At 49.7% G+C, this 12,026-nt stretch overlaps 2 protein-coding genes across 2 annotated transcripts in view; one reads left to right on the top strand and one right to left on the bottom strand.

The window, feature by feature from the left end:
• The window catches only part of LOC141077459 (uncharacterized), a 261,894-nt gene that overhangs the window by 55,332 nt on the left and 194,536 nt on the right, over positions 1-12,026 (bottom strand). The gene's annotated exons all lie outside the window — the stretch shown is intronic.
• LOC141077444 (uncharacterized) overlaps positions 10,101-12,026 on the top strand; it is a 78,861-nt gene continuing 76,935 nt past the window's right edge. The window contains 5 exon segments of the mRNA XM_073564391.1: positions 10,101-10,226; positions 10,354-10,533; positions 10,617-10,740; positions 10,824-10,921; positions 11,120-11,210. Coding sequence (XP_073420492.1) covers positions 10,149-10,226; positions 10,354-10,533; positions 10,617-10,740; positions 10,824-10,921; positions 11,120-11,210 — 571 coding nt within the window. The 5' untranslated portion in view covers positions 10,101-10,148.

Here is a 12,026-nt window from a genome sequence, read left to right as displayed (position 1 = left end):
ATAGTGAAGGGACAGGAGTGAGGGCCTGATCCCAGGAGCTACAGTCTGAGGAAAGGGCTAAAAAGCCTTCACTAGACCCCTGTACAGCTGTATAATGAGGCACAGGCTTTATAGTGACAGGACAGGAGTGAGGGTCTGTTCCCAGGAGCTACAGTCTGAGGAAAGGGCTAAAAAGCCTTCACTAGACCCCTGTATAGCTGTATAATGAGGCACAGGCTTTATAGTGACGGGACAGGAGTGAGGGCCTGTTCCCAGGAGCTACAGTCTGAGGAAAGGGCTAAAAAGCCTTCACTAGACCTCTGTACAGCTGTATAATGAGGCCCAGGCTTTATAGTGACGGGACAGGAGTGAGGGCCTGTTCCCAGGAGCTACAGTCTGAGGAAAGGGCTAAAAAGCCTTCACTAGACCCCTGTACAGCTGTATAATGAGGCCCAGGCTTTATAGTGACGGGACAGGAGTGAGGGCCTGTTCCCAGGAGCTACAGTCTGAGGAAAGGGCTAAAACGCCTTCACTAGACCCCTGTACAGCTGTATAATGAGGCCCAGGCTTTATAGTGACGGGACAGGAGTGAGGGCCTGTTCCCAGGAGCTACAGTCTGAGGAAAGGGCTAAAAAGCCTTCACTAGACCCCTGTACAGCTGTATAATGAGGCCCAGGCTTTATAGTGAAGGGAGAGGAGGGAGAAAAGTGGGGAAAGGAGCCAGAAGAGCCGGACTGCCCATCACTAACCTGCAGAGCCGCACTCCACATATATGGCTGCTCTGTGCACAGGACCTGTGATGAGGTCACAGGAGGGGAGGAGTCAGGGGTCACATGATCTCCGGAGTGCAGACCTCCATGGAGCCTTCTCCTCAGTCAGTGACATTCCCGCCATTATTCGCCCCTCACTACTGGCACAATTACCCCGCGCCGCCTTCTCTACACAGTGTTATGTGTGGAATGTAACGTGTGGTTTCTCTGGAGGGAAATAGACCCCACACATGAGGGAATTCTCCCCAGTTACCGGCCGTCTACTATATGGCGGCATATGATTGTGCTATCGACTCCACACCAGGAGCCAAAATGCCCAAATCTCTAATGTAACCGCTATAAGAGAAGATATAACAAATTTCCCCTAAACTCACACAGCGGAGGAGGCCTCACTTGGAGCAATGTGACTCGCGCACAGAAAATCTATTCCCGGTTCTGTGATAAGTTATCGGCCGACAGGAAGAAGAAAGGTCTGAATTACAGCCCAGACTGGAGGAGAAACTGCAGGAGTTAGAATTGGCCAATCAGCGCTCTTCACCCCTATACTTATCTACACAAATACAAGATATGAAATGACAATTAGACGCCATTCTCACCACCAGAACGGAGAGGCGCTAACTTGGAGTAAAGCCGCGTTTTATCACCATGCCAATAAGCCTAATAAGATGCCGCTCGTAAGCTCAGAATGAGAGAGTCACTGCATATAATCTCCTCTATAAAAGACCCTAAGGGTCAGACCTCAGCCCACCCCGATGTCATGTATAGCACTTATAATGAATACTCCCAGAGTTTGTATTCGCCCCCACAATCACCCCCCTCACTACTGGAGTCATTCCTTCACACACTACATCTACCTAACCTGACTGAGTCCGCGGCACAACAACTCCATTTACACATCTCTGAGGAGGAAATAGTTTCAACAATCAAAAAACTAAAAAGAGGAAAGGCCCCGGGGCCGGATGGTCTTACAGCAATATATTATAAAAAATGCAGCGATGTGCTGACACCACATATAAAAACCTCTGTAATTCACTACTAAATGGCTCACAGCTGCCCCCTGAGCTCTACGTGGCGCATGTAACCGTAATCCCTAATCCTAAGAAAGATCATCTCACAACAAATTATAGACCTATATCCCTCTTATACATTGACTTCAAAATCTTTACATCCATTGTGACTAACAGGACCAATAAAATCCTCCCTCACCTCATCCATCGGGGTCAGGTTGGTTTTATACCAGCGTGACAGGCCCCAGATAATATTAGGAGAGCGTTAAATATTATTCATACAACTAACCTACAGCGAAAGCGACTTCTCCTGCTTGCATTACATATTGAGAGGGCTTTCGATTCGGCGTCCTGGACGTATCTCTTTACGGTTCTATCGGAAGTCGGATTCTCCCCTAAACTTATAAAGTGCCTCCAATTGTTATATGATAGCCCTATCGCTTATGTAAAACTCCCGTCACCACATCCCCCTCCAATTAATATTCAGAGGGTACCAGGCAGGGCTGTCCTCTATCTCCGGATCTTTTTGCACTTGCAATGGATCCCATTGTGGAAGCAATAAGGAGAGATCAGAATATCCTGGGCCCTGAGAATATGGGAGACCAATATAAAGTCAGCCTCTTTGCGGATGATCTCCTGCTAACATTAATAAGTCCCCACACTACACTCCCTCACTTGTTTTCCCTCCTTCACGAATTTGGGAAGTTCTCAGGGTTAAAGATTAACATTGATAAATCCGAAGCATTATTTGTAAATTTTCCTAAGACAGAGCAAACTAATATAGCCTCCCATTTTGGGTTTATAGACAAAGAACATTATCTAACATATCTGGGTATCAACTTAACAGCCAACAGGTCACCTCTGTTTAGGTGGAATTACACTCCACTGATCCAAAACTTCCAGAGGGACCTGGATAGATGGGCTCCCTCAAAGTTATCCTGGCTCAGCAGAACACATGCATTAAAAATGGTGTCACTGCCTCGCTTCTTACATCTATTTAGGTCCCTCCCAATTATGGTACCAGCCAGAACGTTCACTCATTTACACTCCATGATGTCTAAGTTTCTCTGGCTCGGAAAACAACCCAGAATTGTGCAAAAACGTATGTTCCGTCACAGAAAAGAAGGGGGTTTATCCCTCCCTAATTTTACACTTTATTACAAGTCGGCACAGATTGCTCGATTAATAAATGCGTGTTCATATCCCAATAGTCTGAGATGGGTTATTCTGGAATCATTTCTCTCCAAACCATTCTCTTTATCAGGCCTAATGTGGACCACAGACCGACTTCCACGGGGGTTAATGAATGTGGCTCCTTTTACAGTCCACTCGTTGCTTCTTTGGAGTAAAGTCCGGTTTAGATATAACTTACAATCAAGCCCTTCTCCCCTGACAGCCATATTACAAAACCCCATGTTCCCGCCCGGCCTTGAGCCACAAATTTTTTTTTGGTGGAAGCTGAAAGGTATTCATATACTTCAACATTTGTGTTCCCCATTTAATATCTTACTTGACAGACAGGAATTTGTTCAAAAATGTGACCCTCCAGTTAGGGAGGTAATGCGCTTGAACCAGATCTCCCACTTTGCAAAGCAGATCCTCCCGAGCGGTACTATTCTCAGGGCAACGAGTTTTGAAAATTAATGTCTAAATGACCCTTTGGGCAGGGGAACGATCTCATTGATCTACTATGCTATAAATTCTCCACAAGATGATAAAAAAATTGAAGTATATGTTACAATGGGAGGAGGATTTGGGGTTTGAACAGTCAATTGATGAATGGTATCGTAGCTGTGACACCATATCAAGACGTAGTCACCAAACTTCCCTTGTGGAGACCTCCTTAAAACTATTGACTATGGACCGGTTGATCTGGAACCTTCTACCCTTTTACTGGGAACCAGGCCTTCCCAACTTCCAGAAAGCTTTCAGAAGCTAGTAAACTACTTATGTATGGCCACTAAAATCCACATTGCGGCAAAGTGGAAGTCGCCCTCACTGCCAATATCTATGGTGAAAGAGAAGATGAACGACATTATGTTATTCTCATTTGTGGCCCCAGCATTTCTTGTAGAATAAATCCCTTTCTCACACAGTCCTGTAGTAATGACTTTGTTCTCACGTTTTGTAGGAGGGTTCGTCTGACTCCATCTTATGTTATCAGTATAAGTGCGAGAGATGAGAGACCGACGACTGCAGTTTTACCGTGTGTGTCCAGCGTCAGTTCTACAGTGTGAGATGTGCGGGGTCTGTGACCGAAGCTGGGGTTATATGGGTGTATACAGCATACACAGAGGGGTCTGTGACAGAAGCTGGGGGTATACGGGTGTATACAGAGTACACAGGGGTCTGCAACCAAAGCTGGGGGTATACGGGTGTATACAGCATACACAGAGGAGTCTGTGACCGAAGCTGGGGGTATACGGGTGTATACAGCATACACAGGGGTCTGCGACTGAAGCTGGGGGTATACGGGTGTATACAGTGTACACAGAGGGGTCTGTGACCAAAGCTTAGGGTATACGGGTGTATACAGTGTACACAGGGATCTGCGAACGAAGCTGGGGGTATACGGATGTATAAAGCGTACACAGGGGTCTGTTACCGAAGCTGGGGATATACGGGTGTATACAGCATGCACAGAGGGGTCTATGACTGAAGCTGGGGGTATACGGGTGTATACAGCGTACACAGGGGGGTCTGTGACTGAAGCTTAGGGTATACGGGTGTATACAGCATACACAGAGGGGTCTGTGACCAAAGCTTAGGGTATACGGGTGTATACAGTGTACACAGGGATCTGCGAACAAAGCTGGGGGTATACGGATGTATAAAGCGTACACAGGGGTCTGTTACCGAAGCTGGGGATATACGGGTGTATACAGCATGCACAGAGGGGTCTATGACTGAAGCTGGGGGTATACGGGTGTATACAGCGTACACAGGGGGGTCTGTGACCAAAGCTGGGGGTATACAGGTGTATACAGCGTGTCATGATATGTATTTTTCCCCAATACTTTGCAATGTCTTGTGTGTACCTGTAACAATATGTTTCCTTCCCCCATTGCCTGTGTCTCTGGGACTATAATGTAATTATGTAAGTAACCTGTCTCCTTTCCACAAGACTTGTGTATCTAGACCATAATTGAATTCAGGCTTGGGTCAACACAGCTAGGGGAATCACCATTGTTCTCCTCAGCAGGGGGAGGACTCACAATACACATCCTCGTAGACACAGCGGTGCCTTGCTGTGGGCCAAACCATTGCATAGGAGGAGTGGAACCCTCCTCCACTACACACATGGGCTGATCCAGGAGCAGAGACACTAGATCCCTGTGCAACTCAGTCAGATGTGAGTTGGATGCTGAAAGAGAAGGGCGAGGCTGTCTGAGGAAGCCTCAGCCTTAGTGTGATCGTGGCGGATTTCTGGGACTCTAAAAGGACTATGGTTTTGTGATCTGGCACAAGGATTGTCTGGAGGTGCCCCCGAATCAGTTTCCTGTGGACTTATTTTGGGACTCTGCAAATTACCTTCGTGTTGTTCCTGTGTTCTGGTCAATAAATCTGTTGGATCGTTCCCAGGCCTGTTGTCCCTCCTTGCTCTGGAGAATACTCCCGTCACAAACTGGTTGGCAGAGGTGGGATCGGAGCAGAAGGAATGGAGGAGAACGGCCCATCAACATCGGGAACCAGCACCGCAGAGTACAAGAACTGGACTGCGGTGAACCTACAAACAAAGGCCCGTGAACTGGGCGTCAGCTACAAGGGACTCTCCAAGGAGCAGCTGATTGAGGCTTTGGAAGCAGTTCACCTGCAAGATGATGCTGAGGAAGGATCCTCACAGCAAAGAGAGGAAAGACGGCAGCCGGAGGTAAATACCCAAAAAAGTCAGTGGGTTGTGTGGTACGAGGAGGAGATGGCCTTGCTGGGAGAAGAGGCTACCATAGAAGAAAAGAGGGAGGTCATGCACACAGCCAAGGAGAGGCAGCGCAGGATGGAGGAGAGGGCAATGCTGGAGAGGGAGATCGCTTTGGAGGCAGCGAGAAGCTCCAGACAGACTGTACCCACAGCATCCCCCATGAGGGAACTCCGCAGAGTGTCCCGCAAAGACTTCAAGCCGTTTAATGAGGCTTCCGGTGACATTGAGGGATTCTTCCTGGACTTTGAGCATCAGTGTCGATTAATGGAAGTCCCGGAAAGGGAGCACGTCCGACATCTTGTGGGGCTCTTAGAGGGTGGAGCTGCTGCAGCCTATAGAGCTATGGACCCTCGGTGGAACTGTGAGTATGCAGAGATTAAACGGACTGTTCTAGAACATTATGCTGTGACCCCAGACACTTACAGGACCCAGTTTCGTACTTTAGCCTGTAATGAGGAAGTGTCTTTCAAGATGTATGCCCACAGACTCAAACAAATATGTAATCTCTGGCTGGAGGCAGAGGAGGCCTTAACCTGGAACACCTGTCTCCAGGTTATCCTAAAAGAACAATTTTTTGCCCAGTGCCCCGCTGAGATCAGGGAATGGGTGCGTGAGAGGAAACCTGCTACAGTGGAAAAAGCTGCATCTCTCGCTGATGAGGCTCTCACCATCAAGCCTCGGTGGAGAGTTCTGTTGGAGGATGGAGAGAGGCCTACCAGCTCCACAACACCGGTGGCCCCCAGTTCTTCTGTCCCCATTGTTCCACGTTCCTCTGAGCCACCACCTCGTGTTGATACCTGTGTTAATGTGCCTCCTGTTGCTTCCACTGCGTTTTCTGGAATACGACGAGGAGAGGAAGTAGCAGAGCGCAGGTGTTATGGTTGTGGGCATCCGGGGCATCTGCAGGCCTCATGTCCAGCCAGCTCATGGAGGAATCGTCCTCAAACCCCTACAGCACCTTCAGGTGGGAGCCGACCGTCAGGTTCCCTTACTCCTTGCCCAAGAGGACGCATTGGATGGAGTGAGACACAGCGCAGATGCTATCGATGTGGGCAGCCGGGGCATCTGCAAGCCTCCTGCCCAGCTGTTCAAATGAGGATTGATCCTGTACCCAATCATATTATTAATTATGTACAGCTAAGTGCCATGGAGGAAGACGTGTCACCACAACGTGAGGACTGGCCTAGTGCCTCACCCACCCATGTTGCACCACTAGGAGTTTATGGTGTGCGACCCGCAGCTATGACGACTTCAGCTCATCGAGGTAAGCACTTGCAGGAGGTCGTGCTGGATGGACAAAGACTTGTTGGATTTTGTGACTCAGGGGCTTTCCTCACGCTGGCTGATCCCCGAGTGGTTCGGCCTGAGGCAATCCATAGAGGACCTGGGATTGTCATTGAACTGGCTGGTGGACAATGGAGGACTATTCCCACAGCCACTGTGGATCTGAACTTTGGTTTTGGGGTCAGGCGATGTGTGGTTCGGGTGATGGGTGGTCTGCCTGCAGCTGTTCTCCTGGGCAATGATGTGGGAAAGCAAAGATGCCAATTCGTGGCTGCATGAAGCCACATGTAAGTTACGCCATGCCTTTGTGTACTTAACCAGTGACCTGTAGAGGTCCCTAGTACGTACACAAATTAGGAGGGGAAGGGATTGTCATGATATGTATTTTTCCCCAATACTTTGCAATGTCTTGTGTGTACCTGTAACAATATGTTTCCTTCCCCCATTGCCTGTGTCTCTGGGACTATAATGTAATTATGTAAGTAACCTGTCTCCTTTCCACAAGACTTGTGTATCTAGACCATAATTGAATTCAGGCTTGGGTTAACTCAGCTAGGGGAATCACCATTGTTCTCCTCAGCAGGGGGAGGACTCACAATACACATCCTCGTAGACACAGCGGTGCCTTGCTGTGGGCCAAACCATTGCATAGGAGGAGTGGAACCCTCCTCCACTACACACATGGGCTGATCCAGGAGCAGAGACACTAGATCCCTGTGCAACTCAGTCAGATGTGAGTTGGATGCTGAAAGAGAAGGGCGAGGCTGTCTGAGGAAGCCTCAGCCTTAGTGTGATCGTGGCGGATTTCTGGGACTCTAAAAGGACTATGGTTTTGTGATCTGGCACAAGGATTGTCTGGAGGTGCCCCCGAATCAGTTTCCTGTGGACTTATTTTGGGACTCTGCAAATTACCTTCGTGTTGTTCCTGTGTTCTGGTCAATAAATCTGTTGGATCGTTCCCAGGCCTGTTGTCCCTCCTTGCTCTGGAGAATACTCCCGTCACACAGCGTACACAGCGGTCTGCGACCGAACCTGGTTGTATTCGGGTGGATACAGCGTACACAGGGGTCAGCGACCAAAACTGGGGATATACGGGTGTATACAGTGAACACGGGGTCTGTGACCGAAGCTGGGAGTATACGGGTGTATACAGCATACACTGTGGGGTCTGCCCCGAAGCTGGAGGTATACGGGTGTATACAGCGTACACAGAGGGGTCTGTGACTGAAGCTGGGGGTATACAGGTGTATAAAGTGTGAGAGACGCGGGGTCTGCGACCAAAACTGGGGATAAACAGGTGTATACAGTGAACACAGGGGTCTGTGACCGAAGCTGGGGGTATACGGGTGTATACAGCGTACACAGAGGGGTCCACACAAACACGGCTTTGCTCCGCACACCTCGTACACACACGGCTCCGCTCCGTACACCTCATACACACACGACTCCGCTCCGTACACCTCGTACACACACGGCTCCGCTCCGTACACCTCGTACACACACAGCTCCACTCCGTACACCTCGTACACACACGACTCTGCTCCGTACACCTCGTACACACACGGCTCCGCTCCGTACACCTCGTACACACACGGCTCCGCTCCGTACACCTCGTACACACACGGCTTCGCTCCGTACACCTCGTACACACGCGGCTCCGCTCCGTACACCTCGTACACACGTGGCTCCGCTCCGTACACCTCGTACACACACGGCTCCGCTCCGTACACCTCGTACATACACGGCTCCGCTCCGTACACCTCGTACACACACGGCTCCGCTCCGTACACCTCGTACACACGCGGCTCCGCTCCGTACACCTCGTACACACACGGCTCCACTCCGTACACCTCGTACACACGCGGCTCCGCTCCGTACACCTCGTACACACACGGCTCCGCTCCGTACACCTCGTACACACACGGCTCCGCTCCGTACACCTCGTACACACACGACTCTGCTCCGTACACCTCGTACACACACGGCTCCGCTCCGTACACCTCGTACACACACGGCTCCGCTCCGTACACCTCGTACACACACGGCTCCGCTCCGTACACCTCGTACACACACGGCTCCGCTCCGTACACCTCGTACACACACGGCTCCGCTCCGTACACCTCGTACACACACGGCTCCGCTCCGTACACCTCGTACACACAGGGCTCCGCTCCGTACACCTCGTACACACACGGCTCCGCTCCGTACACCTCGTACACACACGGCTTCGCTCCGTACACCTCGTACACACGCGGCTCCGCTCCGTACACCTCGTACACACACGGCTCCGCTCCGTACACCTCGTACACACACGGCTCCGCTCCGTACACCTCGTACACACAGGGCTCCGCTCCGTACACCTCGTACACACACGGCTCCGCTCCGTACACCTCGTACACACACGGCTCCGCTCCGTACACCTCGTACACACGCGGCTCCACTCCGTACACCTCGTACACACACGGCTCCGCTCCGTACACCTCGTACACACGCGGCTCCGCTCCGTACACCTCGTACACACGCGGCTCCGCTCCGTACACCTCGTACACACACGGCTCCGCTCCGTACACCTCGTACACACGCGGCTCCGCTACATCCACCCTGTAAACCCCTCCTGACCCCACACAGAAACTTCCCCTCATCTGGCACCATGACAACCAGCACAGCAGAGTCCTGCACACACTGAGGCCCTGATCATGTGACCCCTGACTCCTCCCCTCCTGTGACCTCATCACAGGTCCTGTGCACACAGAGCAGCTGTAGAAATCTCCGGCCTCGGGGGTCTCACCAGACTTCGCTCTTTTCTTGCAGGGGCTGCAGTGGATTTCATCCTGGACCCATAGAGCTGAATAGAGGAGCGATGTTCCTTCACTCTGATGGGAATTGATGGTGACGTTGATGAGTCTATGAGGAACGTGTTCAGCTGCCGACTCCGAGGAGGAAACTGCTTGTTGTCTGTGGCCTAAATATATAGGTTTTATTAGTAGATGTCAGGGGAGAAAACTAAACCCTGTAAGATAATAAATCTCCTCATATGTTTCCCTTATTATCTCCAGTAATTGTATTATTACACAGGATTCTTATGATGTTACATCGGATCATCTTCTTCTCATTCAGGTCTCTACAATATCGGATCCTCTCAGTGAAGATCTTCTACAGAAGAGAATTTTCCTGATTTTCCCATCAAGGATGGATATGGACAGAGACAAGATGGCGGAGAGGATGTTACACCTCACCCTAGAGATCCTCTTCCGTCTCACTGGAGAGGTGAGAGATTCTGATGACGTCACATTACATCATTCTTATCTATGGGAATAACAGATGGACAGAACTGGAGAGGTGAGGACTCTGGAAATGTCTGGAGTGAGATTTATTAATGTGTCTCCATAACCAGGATTACACAGTGGTGAAGAAGACCTCTAGTGATCGCTGTCAGGACCCTGTGTCTGAGGGATGGGGAAGACCCCTGAGCCCAATCACGGGGCCTCCACCTCACCCCCTGATCCATGAGGACATCAATGACCAGAAGATCCTAGAACTCATCTACAAGATGATTGAGCTGCTGACTGGAGAGGTGACACTGCTGGGAATGCTGGGACATTATACAGTAACACTATGAAGGGATCGGGGGGATGACGGTATCATTGTATGTGTCAGGTTCCTATAAGGTGTCAGGATGTCGCTGTCTATTTCTCCATGGAGGAGTGGGAGTATTTAGAAGGACACAGAGATCTGTACAAGAACGTCATAATGGAGGTTCTCCAGCCCCTCACATCACCAGGTAATAGACAGGACTAAATACACACAGCCTATAATTATCTGTATGTAGAGAATGAATTCAGTCCCTGTATGTGCTTCCTCCAGATCTATCCAGTAAGAGGACAACACCAGAGAGATGTCCCCGTCCTCTTCTTCCACAGGACTGTAACCAAGAAGATCCCAGTGCTCCTCAGGATCATCAGGTAGATGGAGAGAAGGTGTCAGGAGATCTCCCCTATGATGTGTAGACGGCTGTGAAGGTCTTGTGCTCAGTCTTGTTTTATCCACCAGTATTATATGTTTTATACTTGTGTAATGAGAACGGTGGAGATGGCAGGATTAGAGCTGATCATAGATGGGACTTCTCCATCTGTCTGTGACTTTTACAATATTTGTTTCAGGGTGAAGCTCTGACCCATATTAATACTACAGAGACATATGTGAGGGGTGATGAGTGGTGTAAAGAGGAGATTCCCACATATGACTACCCAGGTGAGTAGTAACCACTGAATGCAGAGAAGTCACAGATTCCTCTCAGTCACCGGCTGTGGCTGCTTTATCGGTGGTGTAGTCCGGCCGTATTACCATGATCACCATTTTGCCTCTAGACCACAACATTCTCCTCCACCCAAAACTGTTCAAATTACTTTGGGCAGTGAAAGCCCTTTTCTATAGAACTTACAACCTGGAGGATCCACCTACCCCCTGGGATTAGTGTGAGGGTGATCTCTTAAAGAGAGATATATATGATCGCTTGTACCTGACCCAATATAGGCCGAGTGCGCGCTTAAAGGGTCACACTGAATGCAAAGTTAGGCCAGGATCACACTACTTTGTGTGATGCAAGAAACTTGCACTAGTCTCTCGCATCAACACCCGTCGCTGCCGCTGCTACTCGGGACTGGAGCTGTGGCTGCATAGAAATCCTAAATTTTATTCTCAAGACAAAGAGACAAGAATTAGACAGGTAACAGCCAGAGCCTTCTAAACTATAAAGCCAAATGACAGCGTACATAGAATGTGCTGACAAGATAGAAAATCACTTGAAGAAAAGTATGCTGGGCTTGTAAGAGAAAGCGGAGGGTAATGATGCTGTTGGCTTCCTAGATCCCTGAGATCTTATCAGATGAATCTACCTTTTCTCCCTTCTGTGCTGCTGAATGTATCATGGTCACTAGGGATGAGCGAGTCTACTCATTAGGATTTGGTACTTGGCGAGTAATGCGGTACACGCGGTACTTGAATCCTGGCGATTATTTTACAACTCGCCTCTCCAAACTGCGTGGCTGATGGCTGAAATATACATTT

This window comes from Dendrobates tinctorius, unplaced genomic scaffold (genome assembly GCF_039654945.1).
Source record: "Dendrobates tinctorius isolate UK_male_01 unplaced genomic scaffold, ASM3965494v1 ptg000452l, whole genome shotgun sequence".
Classification (NCBI taxonomy): Eukaryota; Metazoa; Chordata; class Amphibia; order Anura; family Dendrobatidae; genus Dendrobates; species Dendrobates tinctorius.
Note: the sequence above shows the minus strand (reverse complement) of the source record. Positions and strands in the feature narration are given on the sequence as shown.